The following is a 21,680-nucleotide window of genomic DNA, read 5'->3' as shown; positions in this document are numbered from 1 at the left end:
CCGAGATCTTGAGATTTAACAACTTCAAACTTTTTTCTTTGGGGACACATTAAAGATGAGGTCTATGGTCTATGCCAATACTCCATAGTAGATTTAAGATGGAATTCGTGAAGTTATCAAGGACATGTAGCCGCGAATGTGTGAATTGGTTATGAAAACTTCCATGGAAAGGATATGGTGCTGCAACCTGCAACCGTAGCTGTGGTTGCCATATGTTTTCAATCGTTGATGGCATACTCAGAGCAATAAAAATTGATAGAGGGGTCATTTTCAGTACATTTTGTCTCCAACATGAATGATAAAATTTGACATGAAGCGCGCGGAAATGAAAACATATCAGGGATACGATATTTCATTCAATTCGCAAGTTTTTCCACAAAGAACGCACTTCTTATATTCCACTGTGAATCAACGTTTCATATTAACTCAAAAAACATTGAAATAAATACCTTAATATATCAGAAATTCAGAAAACATACTTCAAGCGCGCCAAACGATGTGAAATAACCGATGACACTAGGAGAGCAAAATGACACTAGGAGAACAAAAGTTGCCAAACCTTGGATTTCAGCAGGTAGATACAGAAAATAATGAATATTCTGCTTATTAAAAATTCGACAATTAGGAAAAATATCGAATTCCAAATATTCACAATTGCATATTTAATCGGAAATCACACAAATAAATATATATCATATAATATAATATACTTTCATAACGATATAGTAAAATTGTAGATTTGAAAATATATCACAATCAGACAACGTAATCTAACCAAATTGGGGACATGTAAAAATATACTCCCTCTATCTATGCTTCAAAATATGAAATGTTTATATTTATAATGATGAAATAGACATATATCGATTTCACTTGAAATGAACTAATTTTTTGCAATATCAAAATAATTCTTATTGGAAAATCCTTTTACAATGAATGAAACTTTTTGATGCTCATTCATTCATGCACCAATTTCGCCCATGAACCTCACATAATAGTATATAGGTATATGTGCTCTCCAAAGACGCAATCGTCGCATGAATGAACGAGCACTCAAAACCTCCTAGCTTCTCTAATGTTTCAAGAATTTCACTCAATACATTCCACGTTCATGATTTAGCATGAATGTGGAAAGTATCATGTTTCATTTGAGTGTAGATATTTTTTTCTGCCTCAGGCGATATCCAAAGGAAATTAATATGATTATCAATAAATTAAATTTCTTAGTAACGTTCATCAAAACTCGTGGTCAAGATTGCTATGGAGAAATTATAGTTGATTTTCTGTGATTACGAGTAGCGCTTAGCTTGAACCATATAACTCAGATTTGTTTACATACTTCAGATCTGGGAACTGAATATGGTAAAGTTAAGCGCTACTTGTAATCACAGAAAATCCACTCTAATCTCTCCACAGCACTCTTGACCACGAATTTAAATGAACGCTCGTTATTTCCGAAACGAGCGTGCAATAAATATCATTGAAAATAATATAAAATAATTGTGCAATTATTGAAAATGTAATTCAATCCCACAGAAAATGTACTGAATATGGCGTCGATTTAAAATTCAATGCTTGTCGTGATTATAATAAAATGACAGATGAGTGCTAATAAAATTTTATCGCAGTTTTCCAATGAATATACAGTGCAATAAAATTTAATTTTTCGAATTTTTCTCCATTGTAAGAGCGGAATCCGATGCTCAATTTTGTCGAAAACACCCACCGGCCTGCCAAATTGTTTATTTCAGGAGCAATGGCATAATCCCACCGAAATAGAATGCGCCAGAGGCGTCGTCACGTGACCCCGTCCGTCTTATGTAACGCCGAGGCAGATAGGCGACGGCCGCTGTGGTCCAGACCATTATACGAATTCGTTCCTCCGAGTGATAACTGTAATTCGCAGAAAAATTGGATTTAGGCCAAGAGCAATATACCGCCCTAATTTTCCGTTTCTGATGTTGTGCCATTCGTTTGGCACACTTAAGGCCGTTTGTTCGTTACGCCAATGGTGGAATGGTGAATATTAATCGTAAAAAAAAAGATAAATCCTTCGTTCATTGAAAATTTGAGCAGTTTCATTGATTACGTTAAAATATGCAATGATTCCCGAAAACTTCGTTTCAATTATTGTGATACTTGTCGTTTATGTTAATTCTAATTGTCAAACTGACATTTGTAAAAATGGTACTATAAATTTCTATGATCATCAATTTTGCTATAACATGTCAAAGTGACGTTTCATCCATTAATCGAATTATGGCATGGAAATTGCACAAATAAAGCCGAACCATTTTTCTCTTCGCTTCAGAAGATGCGTGTCGAAACTTCGGAACATAGAGTCGTGTCTGAATCGAGGTATTGAAGGTTAAATTACGCTATATTTGTTGTTGTTCGAAATATGGATGAAAACGAAATTCATACTGACACTGGTCACAAATCAAACCATGGTTAAATTGAATATTGCCCTTCCAACTGCTTGAGCATCCAGCTTATTATCCAGATCTGGCCTCCAGTGTTGACTGGATTTATGCAGACCTCAAAAGAATGCTCCAGGAAAAAAAATTGTCTCTAATGCGGAAGTTGTTGCAGAAATTGAAGCCTATTCGAAAGCAAAGACGAATCTTTCTACAGAAAAGGTATTGAAGAGTTAGAGGAGCCTTGAAATACAGGGTGTCCCAATTTCGATGCTCACTGAAAGCATCTCGAGAAGTATAAGACTCAGAGAAAAGATCGTCAAGGACCCCGATCTCTTCTTCCGAAATAATAAGAAAACAGACCATAGATATCTTGATTTGTTCTCGAGTTACAGGGAGTTTCTGAAAAATTACTGTTTCGAATATTTCGCAATATCTTGATTTCTGTTCGGGATATTCCAAAAAGTCTAAAACGTTTTTTTCAGTCATTTAATGGTTTATATCATACTGATAAGAGATCATTGAAATCAAGTACCGTTTCAAAGATATAGAGGAGATTTTATGTTTCTTTAATGGGTCCCTATATTTTTCAACGCACTTTTTAGCCGCAGATTTGTCGAAAAGCATCAGGCTATCGGTTTTTCGAAAATGTCATCCGCTTCAGAGATATTGAGTTTTTCGACATTTTTTTGATGGGACATCTTATACATAGGTGCGTTAAAATATTCAAATGACGCATTTCTGAGACAATTTTAAGAAAAAAAGTTTATATAACTTTGTGTCCGGAAATGCTTCGTTTCGGAGATACAAGGTGTTAAAATTGGATTTTTTTTCTCAAAGCACCCTCCCTTCACAAGATATTCAAATTGAATTTGGCATAGATATTCCAATTCGAAGTTCTTATCATGTGATAAGCTAATCTTGAATGCAAATCTACAGGGTGATATTTTTTTGGAACAGTTCTCGCTTCCTTCATCCAAAACTTTTTTTGGTGGACCACTGGTAGTTTGGAAAAATGTAAAAGAAAACTTTGGTCTAGTAATAAACTTTTTGGTTTCTTGAAGTTTTGATTTCGAGAAAAAATTTCAAACAATTCTCTAGTAATCCTAAGGAATATCCAAATTATTATAAAGATCCAGTTAGTAAGCTGTGATGAATGAATTAATTATAATTTTTAGTAGTTATTCACACAATCTGTAGCGAAGATTAATAAAGATTTGATAAACTGATATAGGTAATCATAACAATAAAATATAACCACAAAAAACACCCTGTATCTCGAAAACAAAAAGTCTGAGGGTCCATGTTCATAGGATTTATTATATTATTATATTATTATTATAGGATTTCTTATATTATTATATTATTCAACAAATCTCTCGTTTTCCTTCGTTCTGCAATGTAGAAACAGCCTGTATACGGGGTGTTTCTTTCGCGGCTGATAGAAGACGATGGAACAGAGGAAACCATAGAAAAGATAGGACGTTTTCCATATGTTCGGACAATTCCAAAAAGCTGAGAATTTATCACCCACACGTGATTTATCAGACAGAAGACATCAGAATAAGTGATTTAAAAAAAAAAAAACTTTGACAATAGACGTAAAGTTAGAAAATTTAGGTTAACGTCAGTTTGACAGACATTATGTCAACTGCCGATAATTGAATGATTATTGATCGAAAGAAAGTGAAAATTATAATTTTGATATAAAGTTCGGAGAGTTCAACTTTAAAGAGTCGCATACGACAGAATCAAATATTGGGTTAGGTTATATTAAATAAATCTGTTCAAAAACGAATATGTAGTTATGGGAGTACCTTTAAATTTAATTTGATAACCAGTCCCTCATATTTTCGCTTTAAATAAGCGTAGTATAGTATTGCATAGACATCATTAAGAAAATGTGTCCATCAAAACGTATTTCCCCCTGTATAAATCAAGTTGTTGGCCAATTTTTTGAAAACTCGCATAAGGCGACAAACATGATCCTGCCATTCTGTACATATTGAAATTCCATATTTTGCTATTATCCATTCCAAACGTATCGAATAAACCGAGAGTAAAACAAAATAAAATATTTTAGTAATTCGATTTCATTGAGGCTCAAATTACGAACATCTACATATAAGCGTCTCCAAATAGATCCCTGAGTTGTATATTTATGACATCCTCAATATACGTCATTACTCGTTTAAAAAACGCATCATTTACGTCATCAATGATGCGTTCTTTGGAGGCATTAATGAAAGGTTATATTAATTTAGAATATTGGAAGGAACGGCAATTATGATAATTGGTGTTAGGAAGCCTTAAATTTGATGTAAGCGCAATATTTTTGGTCCTATTGGAATCAATTGCTTAGGATGAATGAGTGTGGTCCACGGTCTTGGTTGAATGCGTTACAAAAAGAATAAAGCAAGAAAACAACGCTACAAATTTTCATTTTTAATTTCATGGATGCTTCTCAAACAGTTTGAAACTAGACATCATCAAACTGATTTTTAAGCTTCAACTAACTTGAATTTGTATCAAATTGATATTTCACTAAAGAACCTCTTAAAGTTTGAGTAAAAATTTCTGAAAGTCAACAACTTACGATGCGTGAATTTACTTATCCGCTTTTCGTTTTCCAAAAATTAAGGATTTTTTGTCGATTCATTTGAGATTTCATAAAATAATTATTTGAATAAAAATAGACTACGAAACGTTCGACAAGATACGATGTTCAAATAATTACGCGTATATTCAGTTCACCAACTGTATTTTTTTTATCCCATTGTAAAAAAACTTCAAACCATAAGCGTTTGCACCTCCAAGCTTCAGGAATAATAACTAAATATATATTGGTGAAATCATCTTCAACCTTCATGTTTATGGAGTCATTGTAGGTGATCATGACTAACTTTAAAAGATATTCTACAAATGTCAATATACGAAATTAATATTGAAAGGAAACATCGTCTTCAATCCATCATATTGTTGCATAACAAGCTTAGGACTTAGTAGTTAGTGTAATATAACTATTTCTAGTATTTATTTCTAGTAAGAACTTTATAAAGGGCCTTCCAATAGGAATAATACAATTGAAAATGAATTAATAGCACTGTGTATTGTTTTTTGTTACATTTCTAATGCCATTTGTGGTCAGTAGGTTATGTAATTCAATCATGAAGAGATGAAAAGATTTAGAAATTGTTAAATTGTTTTGTCAAAATCATTGCTCATCAGTGAATAATAAATAATCGACAAATTTGAAAATGGTACCAAGTACTGCTTAGTATTTGGTACAGGTACTCTTGTATTGTCTAAAAAAACCTTTTTTCAGTGAAAGTGAAACGATCAACTGAATAATGATGTCCATGAAAATTCTTTTTAAATTTCTCTCAGTATTCACAATATAACAATTTCTGAACATTGTTGAAACATGTTTATTTCCATGATCAAATGGCATGACCTACTGAACAAAGTTAAATAAGAAATGTCATAAAATAATACACCATTTTTTCATTATAATAACCATCCAAGTTGTAGATATCATTCCTATTGGAAATCCTTTTATTATCAACAAATAATAAATTGTATGATCATCAAAATGATCTGATTGAGAAATCAACTCACCCTAAAGCTCCTGTTGACAATACTTCCGTTTGTGCTGATAAGGTTTCGGCTATACTTTCTTCAGAGTATAACTTGAGAGGACTGTTATACTGGTTGTTGACTACTTTCGGACCACCATTTAGAGTACCATTCGCCTACAAAGAAATATTTCGAAAATTGTAACTAGATTGAACAAAAAAGGAAAATGGAATGTAGGTATTCCTATTTGAACCAAACGAAAGAAGTAATATGATTGTTTTTTAAATAGTCTTAAATTCCATTGTATAAATAGATACTAACAACAATTAGTTATCAACTAAAATTCATGTGGATTAGCCATGCATCAACTAACAATTATGAAAAGCGAAGTTACCATACTAAAATATTCTCAGAATCAGAAAGGATATCACTTCTGCTCTTATTGAGCGACTTATGTGAATAAAGACAGATTTGTAATTGAGGATCAATTTTAGCAAATACATACATAAAATAAACAGTACAAAGGATAGAAGGGAAGGATATTAGAGATTCCAGGAAGTTGTTTAAAAAATATTTCAAAATGCCAAGATCATGGAATAATATGAATGAGAATTAATAATAGAACCAATAGATTCAAAACTTCAAGTTGAGTATTTCGACAACAAAGTAAACAGTAACTTATTTCGAGACCAGGATATGGAGTTTGAGGAACTTCTAGCTAAACCACGCACTGACATATTCATTCCTGGATTATAGTGACTATAAGATTAATGAAGATCGAAAGTTTCGACCTGAATAAAACAATGTTAATGAATTATATTGATCAAAAAAATGAATTAATAATCAAAATATCTCTTGTTACTCACGAATGGTTTAGCAGAGACGTTGTGTCCTGTTCCAATGGCTCCGATGTTCTCAGAGGGCTTGGCAGCCAGCGATGTCCTGGTGACTGGGCTGATGTTGTTTATTGTTGGAGATGGTGTAGATAAGATTCCTGTAGGAACAACGGATGGTTTCCAAGTCGATCCTCCTCTGTTGATGAATAATTATCGAGTGAAAATAGACTTGGTACGTGGCAAGTTATCAAGGTTACAAATTTGACATTCAGAAGCAGGTCACGGAGGCGTTGATGAATCAAAATCGAATTCATCAATCCAGAAAGTGTTTGAAAAGGTTCATACTGATTTCATAAATATACTAACTGACAAAGACACTGCAACACTCAAAAGAAGCTGTTTAAATTTTAATTTGTTTTCGGTAAAACATAGATAGTATATCAAGCAGTAAATTATTGAAATTTGGAGAAAAAAATTGAGAAGGTTTTTTCATGTAAACAATTTTTGTTGTCTTAAATATAATAAATCGCTAACCGTACGAACACGAATCCAACTACTGTTATGAGATGTTGTCAAGCGTGGTTTGATAATGCCTAAAATCGAAAAAGAATAGGCACCGGGCGTCGAAGGGGCACAAATGAAGTTCAAGATCAACGTCTAAGATTTATTGCCATAGCCACTCAGATTCCCTGATCTTTCGCCCATAGAGCATGTATGGGACATCATGAGTAGAAGGCTTAGAAATTTACCTCAGCCACCACGGACTTTGGGGCCTCTGAGACATGAAGTACAGGTAGCTTCGGATAGTATCCCTCAAGAAGAAATAGACCATTTTATTGCATCAATGCCGAGGCGTGTTGTGGAGTGTATAGATAATCGCGGTGGACAAACACATTATTAAGAAATGTTTGAAAAAGTGTTTGAAAAAATTTGTAATGATTTCATAAATATACTAACTGACAAAGACACTGCAACACTCAAAAGAAGCTGTTTAAATTTTAATTTGTTTTCGGTAAAACATAGATAGTATATCAAGCAGTAAATTATTGAAATTTGGAGAAAAAAATTGGGAAGGTTTTTTCATGTAAACAATTTTTGTTGTCTTAAATATAATAAATCGCTAACCGTACGAACACGAATCCAACTACTGTTATGAGATGTTGTCAAGCGTGGTTTGATAATGCCTAAAATCGAAAAAGAATAGGCACCGGGCGTCGAAGGGGCACAAATGAAGTTCAAGATCAACGTCTAAGATTTATAGCCATTAGAGACCGATTTGAGACAACTCGATCTTTGGCTGATGAGTGGTTAGGAGAATAAGGCCATTGCCAGCAACGATTACAGTGGTGCTGAGAACATCAACTTTAGACTGTGGAATGGCATCAGGTCGTCTTTTCTGAATCTTTTGCCATAGCCACCCAGATTCCCTGATCTTTCGCCCATAGAGCATGTATGGGACATCATGAGTAGAAGGCTTAGAAATTTACCTCAGCCAACACGGACTTTGGGGCCTCTGAGACATGAAGTACAGGTAGCTTGGGATAGTATCCCTCAAGAAGAAATAGACCATTCTATTGCATCAATGCCGAGACGTGTTGTGGAGTGTATAGATAATCGCGGTGGACAAACACATTATTAACAAATTCATCACAAAAACTTGTAAACCCTTCGTTTTTTTCTCCAAATTTCAAACATTTACTCCTTGCTATACTATCTATGTTTTACCAACAAAAAAAATTGAAATTTAAACAGCTCCTTCTGGGTGTTGCCTTTTCTTTGATAGTCAGTAAAGTTATTGAGTCAAAAGTGTTAATGGTATAGTTGATCTTCTTACCTTTGAATTGTCATATCGAAAGTGTTCCCTCCTCTCAATAGAACATCTTGTGCATCCTTGTGTCTAAGATTGAAGACATCTGTCTGGTTCACTTTGATAACTGAATCACCTGCGATGAGTCCAGCTCGTTCAGCCGGTGATCCTACTATAACCTGAAAAAAAGATTCCTTTGAGTAAAAATTCATTTTCAAAGAGCGATGTAGAGTTTCGAACAGTTCGGCTTACACTGATCAATTTTTTATCAGAACCAAGAATAATTCCCAAGGTATCTGAATAAGGAATAATAAGTGAGAATTCACATCTTCGAATCAATTCAATTGAACCTTCGTATCGATAAAAACAGTAATCATCCAATTAACTCCAATCAGTGAACCATTATAATGTTTTTCATTAACAAAATGGACTTGTTTATATTTCCTCTGGGAAAATATGGTGCACTTATGCAGTGGATTGTTCCTGAATATGAAACCTCTTGAAGGTCGGTCGGATATACCGAACTCATATCATTGGTTTTGTTCACGGACAATTAAATACTGAATTATGGAATCCATTTTCAAGGCATTTCGCGAGTCAGGAAGACAAACAATACTGAACTTGAACTTCGGAGCCTGGGAAAAACTGAAAAAATTAGCAACATAGTCTACAATCATAAAAATTTTATTATTGGTTTCGTAACCATACAAAGAAACCACAGAATGTTGTTGGGTGGAATGATTGAGTTGTTCAGAATGAAAAACATCCAGAGGTGGACTTATACACCTTACTTCAATTCAATAAGTTCCGGGCCTAACCATTAAAAGCATATACATAGGCGTACAACTTTGCTTCCGCTGTTTTTTTCCGAAATTGGAGGCTTTATTGTGAAAAACTGGATATACCTTTATGATTCAAAGTATTGTCCATCGCTGGCCACAACTGGCCGCAATACAACGAGCATTATTTGCGTTCGATAACGATCGCCTGTGATTGTTTCAGTCGGTATTAACAACTCATAATACACTACGCCAAGCTGGCTCCCCAAATACTGAGCATGACCTTGGTAACATCAATACTCAGTTTGGTCGTCGACGTGGAAGCATGGCTGGGATATACCCATGATTTTCTGCGCTTGGGATATCCTAATGAACCTATTTTTAGTCTCTAGTCACAATGCGATGCAGAACTACCTTCCGCCTTTGCCTTGCAAGCAGCTGTTCACAAGCAAACAAACGCCGTTCAACATCTCTCGGCTCCAACTTGTGCAACACCCAATTTCCTTGTTTCTGAATCATTCCCATGACTTTCAGGCGTATTTAAATGGCTTGTTACGTCACTACCAATGATTCTGCCAATTCTTGTTGCGTTTGACACGAGGCTTGATCAAGTAATGCCTCCAATTCTGCATCTTCGAAAACTTTTTCTCTTCCACTGCCATTCTGGTCTTTGACGTCGAAATCACCGTTCTTGAAGCATTGAAACCCCTCTCGGCACGTTCTTTTACTAATAGCGGCCTCACCATAGGTATTTGAGAGCATTCGATGAGCCTTCGGCAACTTCAATTTACGATATTATTATTATTAATACTGAATCGGGGACTATACGCCTTTGTTAGCCTTCCAGGTACTGCAACCAAATCACTTCTGTTTTTAACCCTACCTATTCAAACAAACCCAAAGAGTTCGTCGATACTGTTAACAAAGCCGACGACATCCTCAGAAACCTTGGCTGTTGACCATGACTGAATTTTCCATATATGTAATTCTCACTTCTTAAGCTAGTCAACCACGGCCATTTGCAACTATGTGTTCAGCTGTTTCTACCTCCTTTCCACAGAGCCTGCAGAACTCATCTGCAGACTTACCCAAGCGATACAAAAGTCCCTACATTACTCGAAGCTCAGCTCATAGAAGTTCCCTAAGCTTCCTGGTATAGGTTGGTGAAAGCACCACAAATTTCTTCGCGTGATCAAGATCAGGAATTTTCCTCCAGAGGGTTATTCTATTGTCCCACTCCTATTGTTGGACCTTTGTCTTATTTGGTCTTTTCGAAGCCCAATTCAGGCGTAGGACCTTAACCTTGATCATCAGCTTTTTCGTTTCCTTCAATTCCACAATGACCCGGTATCCATAGTAGAGTTACTTTATTGCCTTTGGCCAATTGCTTCATGGTATTATGGCACTCCCATGTCAGCAAAAAAACCTGGCTACATAATTCCAGGGACCTCAGCATGACCTGGATGTCCGTAGTAATATTTTTTGGGACACTCTTGAGCTCAATCTTCAAGATAGAGGGCTCACTTCCTAGGGATCTATAAATCCTCAATTCAGGACCATATACCACAAAACCTGTGCCTCTCTCTGGTATTGATCCATCTTTTTGCCATAGATGCTCAGGAATTTCAAAAATTATGATTCCTCACAACCCTTTGATGTAAACTTTTCGCCAAGTTTTTTCGAATAAAAACGTTTTTTCATCCAGAGAATATTGTTGAAGTCGAATTCAAACCACTCTGTCATTCTTGACATTCTTGTCAAAACACAGCATTCACCTCACGATAATGAATCCAGTAATTTTCAAGAAAATCATCAAACTTTGTGAGCAATATGAAGAACAGAACTGTTTAACCCCTGCAGAGTACATAACTGCCAACAGAAGCAACGAAGATGAAGAGGTACTTTTCAATTTCCTCAATCTGCAACGTCATAACCAAATCCTTCAAGAAATAGTGGAACATTTCATTGAATATAACTCAATAACTATCAAGTTGAACATGATACGCTTCAAAGTACTATTTTACGTACTAATATTCACGTTGGATGTAGAAGATAAAAGTGGTATAGAGAAAATATTCATCATATCGAACAAAATAACTCATGCTATACGAGTACTGCTTTACTATATGGACGAAGAAAACCAAATTCGCACAGCTAAAATAGCTTGTAAGTATTTCGAGAATGATTATGTATTGTCCAACTTCGTTTATCCCATCCTGGATAACAAAGACGAATTTAAAAAAATACACGAATATGTCATAGAATACGAGAAGTGTCTTTATAAAAAAGATTGCACTGTACCGATAGAGATGAACGTCTCGAAAAAGCCCATGAAAATTCCTGCTGTTCCTGTTAACACCCCTGCGGAAATGGAAACATTTCACAGTACTCCTCTTCCAAAAACAACCTACCGTCCAGATAAAACAGTTCAGAAGAATTTATCCAAAGAATATGAGAAGAACCACATCATGGCGAGAGAACTACTCGAAAAAGCGAAAAACATGCCAGATTTCGGAAAACAATTTAAACCAAACGAAGAGGAACCAAAACCAAAAATTCCATCTTTCAGAAATAAGAAGAGGATATCTTTAAAACAAGACGTTCCGATAAAAGCAAATCTAACAACTATAATAAGAGAGGCAGCACTGTACGCCAAAGAAAAAGAAACGTGTATCGAAAAAATTAATGAAATATTAAAAGGGGGTGTCGACACCGAATTAGTTAAAAAATTTGAAAAAGACATTCGCGAGGAAGAGGAAAAAAGACAAATTGAAGAAATCGAACGTAAGAAACTGTTATGTATGTTGAGTCACGAAGAAGCAATAATAGCTAAATGTAAGTTGAAAGCGAAAAATAAACAGAAGTATTTTGAGATGCTGGAAGAGAGAGAAGAACTAAAAGCAAAGCTGACTGAATGGAAGAAAAAGGAGCATGAAAATTATAGAATGAAAATCGAGAGAGCGCAGGAATCACATAAAAACGCTAAAGAGTCTGAAAGAAAAATGATAGACGATAAACAAAGTAATGCTAGATTAGTACAATGGGAATCGAGAATGCTCCTATGTAAAGCAATGGAAGAAAAAGAGAAAGAACTAGCGCGAAAAATGCACATAATACAAGAAATAAAAGCTATTCACCAAGTCAGGAAATTGGACACTTCCAAAGAATTCGATAGGACAGAGTGTCCTAATCTAGGACTTTTATGCGAAATGTCCATAGCAGAACTAGAAGAAAGACTCCGATTGATAAAGATTGAAGAAGAAGATAAGTTGAACGAAAAACGAGAGTGCATTTCGAAGATGAAAGAAGAAAAGAATAAAATGATTCAAGAAGCAAAAGAATTTATTGAACAACATCGTTCGTCTAGGGTGAAACCAAAAAAGCGAGAAAAAATTATTTTGAGTGAGAGTGAAGATATTAAACAGTTGAAAAAGAAATATGAGGAAGCTAAGAAAATAAGAGAAGCATGTAGGGTTTGTCCTTGTAGACCTTGTCCTATTGTTCTTGGACACGAGCGAAATAAAATTTGAAAGTAGGTTCTACATTGATTCATTTAGTTTTTTAAGCACAAATGATGCTCATTTTTTCAAACCAGAGAGTAACAACTCAATTGATCAATTAGAGCAATAATTTCCATATAATCTGGTATTTCCTTATAATTTTTTTTAATTCAAGTTATTATTCATCTTCGTATAAATTTGCGAATTAGCGACTAGAATTACATATATTGGTTAGCATACCGAGCTCAAAAAGCGTGGATGCGATTTTCATTTGTTTTTAGTTCCGTCTCGGATATTCCTTGCCAGAAACTAAACAGTCTCATGCCAATTTTTTATTTATTCAGAAATCTTTCATCTCCTGCTCTAAGATTATCTTTTTGTTTGAAAAGTATACAAAATACCAGACTGAAATAATTCTTTCTACTCTTCGTAACAATATTAACGTTCTGTGGTGCCGTCCGTTCATAAACAAGAAAAAAATGCTCAGGAGCTTTTCAGCACTTGTTCATTCATTCCCTTAAACTGTTGGAGACCATAAACTGTTTATAATTATACAAGAGTGCATTGAACCAACGCTTAAAAGTATTTTTTCCGGTATTTTTTCAATTTTTTTATTATGATTTTGTTATCAGAACCAAATTCTACAATAGACTTGAAATTGTTCTTCTGCAGATACATGGAAAATTTCAACACGGTTAGATCTATTGCCACCATAGAGGTTGCCACTGACATATCTGATTTTTTATTTCAATATTCTTCTTTTCTACAATTTCTCAGTCGGGTTCTGTGCACCGAACATAGAAATTCCATCCCAACCATAAATGAGAGCTCTCCGATTTATGAGCAAATACCGCAAAAAATTTTTTCCAAAAAACTCTATGTCGATAGTTAAACGATTGAATTCAAAAGTATTCTAATGTAACGTATACACTGTATCCGTGAAGGATGGAACAAATTCTTTTTTAGCTGAACAGGCCATTTTAAGAAATAATCCTGAAACACGTCGATTTCTTATTTTAATTTACCGTATTTTGAAATAATAATCTAATATACAGGGTGAATTACTTTCGAGTAATGACGTCATCGTCATTTTTTTTAAAAGGAACACCCCCATTTTGCCTCAATTTTCCGATTACTCTAGCTGAGCTGATTTCAAAAATGTATCACATGTTGATTCCAATTGGTACAGGGTGAACAAAAATACAATAGTTTTGTGTGTGCTCATAAAGTAACGCGTAACATTCTTTATTAGTTAAATTAAAAATATAATCAAAAATACTTATTGTCTAGCGGCAATAAACAAATAATGACATTTCACAAAAAAACTAGACGACTATGTTTTTTTAAATTGATAAGAAATAATTTCTTCCATATTCTGTCTGCTAGACCACAAGTACAAAACATGTTTGGAAACAGATCATTTTTATTATTCTAAAAATGTAAGAAACTACATTCAATGTTACATTCAAACCATTTGCCGCTAGACAATAAGTATTTTTGATAATATTGTTAATTTAACTGATGAAGAATGTTAAGCGTTACTTTATGAGCACACACAAAACTATTGTATTTTTGTCCACCCTGTACCAATTGGAATCAACATGTGATACATTTTTGGAATCAGCTCAGCTAGAGTAATCGGAAAATTGAGACGAATTGGGGGTGTTCCATTTAAAAAAAAAAGACGGTGACGTCATTACTCGAAAGTAATTCACCCTGTATATTAGATTATTATTTTAAAATACGGTAAATTAAAATAAAAAATCGACATGTTTCAGGATTATTACTCAAAATGGTATGTTAAGCTAAAAATGAATCTGTTCCATACTTTACGGACACAGTGTATAATTTCTCAGTCGGCTTCTGAGCATCGAACATAGAAATTCCATCCCAACCATAAATGAGAGCTCTCCGATTGATCAGCAAATACCGCAAAAAATGGAGTTTTCCCAAAAAATTTTTCGATAATTAAACGAATGAATTCAAAGGTTTTCTAATGTAACGTATGACGTATATTCCATTCAAATTCTGTGCTCAAGTAACGAATAAAAAGAAATAATTTTTTTTCTATCAACGAATGGGATGTCATATCAACTTGTAACTTCGAAATAGGAGAACATAGAAGTTACTACAAGATAAGATTTGAATGGGATGTCATCTTCAAAGATGTGCAGTGTTTTTCAGGATGACGAATTCGTTTTTAAGGACGGAATTGTGAAGCCGCAACAGTGCCATACAGCATTCGCCCAACGAGCAAACATTGGACTTTCGATTTCAATATTCTAAAATAACGTTATCATCGTCCTTGTACACCGTGGACGAGCATCGACTCCAACCATCGAGGATTCTTTTGCAGGTGGCTCAACAACCGGAATTATTATGCTACGCCATCTGCCCAAGGATAATAACTTGCACAAATAGGCATTCTCGCATGCTTTTTTTCCGATCATCCACTCTATAGACTGAAACTGGGTGTAGGCTAGGGTTTTAAACGCGGGAATGTTGGAAAATACGCGACCGCTCTCTGATCACGTTCACAAACAACAAAATTGAAAATGATTTGTCTTTTACCAACTGGAACTCAGCTAATTGAAACAATTCTTTTAATCTCATTAAAGAGTTATTTCTATTTTTTTTGTCCAATCAGTAATTCGGGATTCGTTTCTGTGTCACAATCGATTTCGAAAATATGTTATAATCAGAAATTGAATTTAAATGGAATCTATGACTGTATTTATAATAGAATAACAAGCCGATTGAAAATTCCCCGGTCTACCATAGTAAAACACATTTTTTTGGCAAAATTCGATTTTATTATTCAACATAGTTGCCTTCAAGGGCGATACAGCGATTATAGCGATCTTCCAACTTTTCGATACCATTTTTGTAGAACTATTTGTCTTTCGCTTCTAAATAGGCCTCAGTTTCGACGATTACTTCTGCATTGAAAATACGTTGCCTTGACACTGTTTTTTTTTATCGGCAAATATCCATAACTTGCATTCGGAACTACCTCTATGCTGATATGCAAATTGAGCACCGTAATACTTGCCATTCCTAGAGCTGCCTTCGCGGATGACATAATGACTGATTCAGTACTAGCCAAGTGCATGTAAAAAAGTTCTTATCAATTGGAGCGCAAGGTTCATTACTTGCAATTAAGTCCATTTATTGCTGAACTTGAATAGTAAACAAATGGCGTTTCATTCCATACAAAGTAATTGCCCCCTTGGAATCGGCCACTGTGATGCATTATGTAGATCGTAAAAATATAATTGTAAGAGCTGCTTGGAAAACTTCAATTTCTGCATCTTCTTATTGGGATCGGCGATTAATCTTACCGCTGTAAATGACCATTAAGGGAAATTCTCTGCATGTCTTAATTACTATCCCGCTCTTCTGCTACTTCGTGATTCGAATTTGTTTCACGCTGCACCGGCTTCTGGTGAACCTTTCTTTGTGTTCAATGATATGCACCGAGGCGGTATCCTTCATATCGTTAGAAAAATTGCTTATTTTCATGGCATATGAGTTTTAAGAACGGTAAATATATTTTACCGATTGCGGACAATTGTTTGGAGGGAGAGCGTATCGACGACTCTGTTGTCTTGGATCTGTAGATTTAAATGTTCGTGATGCTTAATTGTTTAGAGCGGTTTTACAGTATAGCATGGTTTTTGTCCGTCATTTGAATAAATTGATTTTTCTAAAAACAAATTCAGACTATAAAATATGTTAATCCAGTATATTGATGCGTCATTTCCAACTGAGATTCCCGGCCTGTTTTGGGTTCTGAAATGTTACTTTTTCAGCCTAGGCTATCAAGATTCTTCCCTTATGGTTTTTATATAGATGAACTTTTAAAACGGTTGAAATAAAAAACCGGTAACGGGATGCTTCTAAACAAATCTGCGTCTAAAAAACTGCGTTGAAATATAGGGTATCCCATTTAAACACACCAACACTCCCCTATCCTATAATCATCAAAATTCGAATTTCTCGAACAGAAACCAAGATATTAGGAAATATTCGAAACCAGTGATTTTTCAAACACATCCTGTAACTTGAAAACGAATGAAGATATATATGATCTACTTCCTGAAATCTTTTCATTTCGAAATAAGGGTTTTTGAAGATTTTTAAAGTTATAGTCTTATAGTTCTCGAGATGCTCTTACTGCATCGAATTTGGGACACATTGTACACTTAGTAAACAAATTTGAACTCTACGTCATTCTCTTTCTTGCTAGCCCCTCTAAATTTATCCATGATATTACCTGAATAGTGTGCCGTTAACTTCTTCTGTAATAATAATATTAGATAACAGATTTCTCTTGGACACTTTTCCCTCCAAATTTTTAATCCGCTACGTTCTTTTCAGTTCTGAAAGAGTCCTCAATATTTCCTTCAGCAACCATCCCCCAAGCCTTTCTTAAGCAATTAAATCTGCCCTAACATTGAGCAAATTGTTGCAGGTGACCAACAGAACAATGTCTTGTGTATTCATTCGTTAGGTAAATTCAAATTTGCAATAATTTGCGGAATTTTTGCCAAACTGATTTATTTCCATTACATCCATATATCTTAATTACTATCTAGCTCTTCTGCTGATTAGAATTTGTTTCACGCTGCACCGGCTTCTGATGGTAGTCTTGGTTTCCGTTGTGCCCAATTATTTGCATCGATGAGATTTCTTTCATATCTCTAGAAAATCACATATTTTCACGGTAAATCTTAGGAGTAAGTCACGTGAAACATCGATATAGCAACCGTGAAGAATGATCAGAGAGGTCGGTAAAAAATACAGTTATTATTGTTTTTTCATTATCCCACTTCCAAGTCTACCAAAGGAAGACTAAGCTTTGAATAGAAAAATTTAGTAGTCCCGATTTACAAAATTCCCCTTGTAAAATGATTTTTGCATGTGTCAGCTTTCTGGATTCCTAATAATGGAATTGCCAGGACGGTAGGTCTCTCTGAGGTAGGTCTTATTACTGCGCCAAAGACGTTGATTCTACCGACGCCGACGCATGAATCACTTACCGTGATCTCCATAATGATAATAATAAGTTTCTAGCCCAACCAGTAAAAACACAATTTTTTTTAAAATTCTTAAACGTAGTCTTTCCTTTGAATTGTTGAGGTACCTTATTAAATACCTACTTTTCTGCACATATACTCGTATCCTGGGTGTTTTTCAGTTAATTGTAGACGATATAAAGGGTAATGAAAGTCCCTAGATATCTGCTCAGATTCTCAGTCGTTTTCTATTTTGACTGGACGAGACAGTTTCAAATTCCGATCTTATCTTATATTTCGCGCTGTATATCCATGACTATTTTCCATAGGTCAATTATTTATACTCGATGTGTCAGGAAATACGCCACACGTTTGGTAATTAAAATTCGATTCATTGCTTACGAATTATCAAATCACGTCTGAAGCAGTGTAAACATCACAGGTTTTAATAGATTGATGGGAAACTAATTGCAATTATTTCTTAACCTTAAGTTATTATGAGTTCGTCTTCATGAACTTGACTCTTGATTATCTCGAATCAACAATGTCATAATGATCATCGGAATAATCTTTACAAAATTTCTACTAAGATTATTAGAAGAATCCCTTCTCAACATCAATTATTCAAACTTCCACTAAAGTATACAGGGTGACACACATTAAGCAGTAAAACCGATTATTTCTATGAGCTTGAAGTTTTCTGTACAATGCCAAGAAAGTTCAATTTTGTGAATGCAAATCCTTGGCATACGATTCATTTTGAAGGTTTTACAATTTTATTTATGAATATGTTACAAAATTCGTATTGCGATTCCGTGTAAAAACTCGTTGAAAATGATGACTGAAGAGCATTAAGTAGTCGAGTATGTTTTATGTGGGTCATCCTGTATGTTAAACGATTCGAGAAGTTTTTATACAAACCGGTAGTTCGAAATATTTGAGAATATGGTTGCATCGTTCATTGAGATCTTTTTCACCCTCAAAATGGGAATTTCGGTGAAGGACCAGCTATATTTTGTTTCCTTTTGAATAGTTCGCTAGCTGTCTCTTTTGAAGCTGTCATTTTTTGACATTTGACAATTAAAAACGTCGCCATTACTAAGAATGGAAGATACACGCCTCAACAACACATCAAAATTTTTGAAATTCACTAAAAAATAGTGAAGTTTTGCAAAACTAAAGCACTTTTGGGTCGTCATGAAACACCTTCTAAGCCGGCAATAATGAAACTGGTGGAAGATTTTGAGTTGTTGGGACAAGTAAGTGAGGTGAGGAATCGTCGCTCAAGAACAATTGAGAATATTTCTTCTCTAGTTCGTGGTGTTGGCGAAAACCCAGGTTTGTCGATTCCTGGTCGATCTTGGAAATTAGCTGCATAAAGACTTAGGTGTTAAGGCTTTCCAAGTCCAATTAACACAAAAAAACAAGCCGGTCCATCACTAGCAACGTCGTATCTTCGCTGATTGAATCCTTAAAATGCTTCAAACTGATCCGGATTTTCATCGAAAAATCATCTTCAGTCATTAAGTCTATTTTCACCTCGGAGGCTACGTTAATAAGCAGAATTGTTGAATTAAGTTAAATCTAAGAATGATTGTTGAAAAGCCTATCCATTCCCAACATGTCACTGGTGCGGTTTTTGGGATGGCGTAATGGCGTGGACCTTATTTATTCGAAAATAAGACTGGGCCAACTGTTAAGGAGAATGGATTGCGCTATAGAGTTATGATTTATGATTTTTATAGCCGAAATTGGAAGATATTGATGTGGTTTACGTTTATTTTCAACAAAACGGCGCTACGATGCCACACAAAACAATCAAAATTTGGCAAGAAAAGGTTTCTGCCGTGTTATATATCGGAAAGGTGATCACGATTAGTCACTGTGACCTTCAGAATTTCTTCTTTGGTGCCACGTGGAAGATAAGATCTTTATCAATGCTTCCCTATGGGTTCAAGAACTTCAAGATGGAAGTTATCGAGGATAAACAACCACAAATGTGTGAATTTGTGTGAATGGAAAATTTCATAAAAAGGATATGGTGCTGCAACCATTGCCGTAGCAGCCATTTGACTGATATCATTTTCCATTGTTAACGGCATACCTTCTCAAAATATACTCGTTTTTTTCGATATCAAAATCCCATTGGAAAACCTTTTATTTCTCGAAAATATTGTTGCACTTACTGGAATGTTTAAGACCAAACAGATGCGAATAGAAATCATTTATGAAATTCCTTCGGCTCATTCAGAAATCCAAAACATACAAGAATAGAAAATAATCAGTTGGTTATTCGATAGCCACCTATATACGCACTTGACATCAACCTACACCAATTCAATTTCGACAAACACCATATTACATCGGCACAACTGTATTCCAAGAATTTTCCCTGTATATTGGCGCCTTGAAAACAACCAAATCTCCGACTGACATGAATCAGATTGTAATCATGGCTATTTTAAATCTAAATTAAACTTAAGTATTTTAAACTTCCTGTATCAATTAGCTTTCGACAGTTCTATTGTTTGGCTTTATATTCGAAAGCAACCATAGAATGAGCCAACTTGCGACCATAAATTTTTTATTGTTACTCCTGATTGAGTTCGCTTATAGTGGTGGGTTTCAATGGTTTGGAGTATTTGCTTAGTGCTTTCTCGAAATGTGATTGATTCGTTACAGTGGTGATAATTTTATTATGTCAAGATTGTCTTCAAGTCCAAATGTTTGCAATTTTCGAATTATGAGACAAGAATAGTCTTGACTAACTGAAGACGAATTCGGGGTCAAAATAAATTATGTCCGTCAAGTACAAAGAAATGCAAACATACAAGAGAACATTGATTTGGTGGCTGAAATTTAAGAGAAAATACAAATTTTTCACGTCGTTCTCAACCAATAAATTTTTCTTGAAAAACAACATGTAGAATTTCAAGGAAATATTTTAACAAAATTCAACTGGCACAACAAGAAATGAAGCCATTAGACCACCATAGGTAAACATCGTTTATTTTATGATTTTGCTTTTGATCAACTTGAAAATGATGAACAATTTTATCGAAACAGTGATGAAGCTAAGTTTTGGTTAAATGATTATTTGAATAGTTATAAATACAAAATTTGGAGACAAGAAAATCCACAAGAAACTTTTGAGATATAGTATATCCAAAGTCACTTGAACTAGTCCATAAAAGAACTTGGCCAGATGTCGTGATCTGCTAAATACCGGGGTTTATCTGACAGTATTGTTAGGCAATACATTCACTGGCGCCAAAGGAGTTTCTGGAATTTTGGACAATCCTTGTATAATCGAAATATTTTGGCTTCCTCCAAGTGACTTTGGATATACATACTAGACCATTACATTCAGATAAAGTAACTGCGTGGTGTTCAATTCATGCGGGCTTAGTGATTTGTCCATATTTCTTATAAGAAAATCATTGAAGTGAAACATCAATGCAATGGAGAACGATATAGAAGTTTAAACATTGTGAAATGAGCACCGAAATGGGCGAACGCAGTGGACGCCCAAAATAGGGTGTCACCGACGAAACAAAAAAGTTCACAAAATAATTTTGAATGATCAAGATAGCAGGCATTGTGAGGATATCATCTGAATGTGTATATCATATCATTCACAAATATTTGTACATGAGAAAGCTGTGCGCAAAATGGGTGCTACGCGAGCTCATAATCGATCAGAAGCAACAACGTGTCAATGATTTTAAGCAGTGTTTGAAGCTATTT

The 21,680-nt window shown here is 34.8% G+C and overlaps 2 protein-coding genes across 5 annotated transcripts in view; one reads left to right on the top strand and one right to left on the bottom strand.

The window, feature by feature from the left end:
• Positions 1–21,680, bottom strand: part of LOC123678073 (PDZ and LIM domain protein Zasp-like) — a 60,143-nt gene that overhangs the window by 19,186 nt on the left and 19,277 nt on the right. For all 4 annotated transcript variants that reach the window (XM_045614856.1, XM_045614859.1, XM_045614857.1 and 1 more), the window contains exons 2-4: positions 8,664–8,815; positions 6,860–7,025; positions 6,036–6,169 (exon numbers count right to left, since the gene is read on the bottom strand). In XM_045614856.1, the coding sequence (XP_045470812.1) occupies positions 6,036–6,169; positions 6,860–7,025; positions 8,664–8,815 (452 nt within the window). The remainder of the gene's footprint in view (positions 1–6,035; positions 6,170–6,859; positions 7,026–8,663; positions 8,816–21,680) is intronic.
• Positions 11,154–12,951, top strand: LOC123678074 (structural maintenance of chromosomes protein 1A-like). Its single transcript, XM_045614861.1, has one exon. It carries the CDS (start codon positions 11,200–11,202, stop codon positions 12,943–12,945), a length of 1,746 nt encoding a protein of 581 aa, XP_045470817.1. The 5' UTR covers positions 11,154–11,199; the 3' UTR covers positions 12,946–12,951.

This window comes from Harmonia axyridis, chromosome 4 (assembly GCF_914767665.1).
Source record: "Harmonia axyridis chromosome 4, icHarAxyr1.1, whole genome shotgun sequence".
NCBI lineage: Eukaryota > Metazoa > Arthropoda > Insecta > Coleoptera > Coccinellidae > Harmonia > Harmonia axyridis.
The sequence above is the reverse complement of the archived record's forward strand: the minus strand, read 5'-3'. Positions and strand labels throughout refer to the sequence as shown.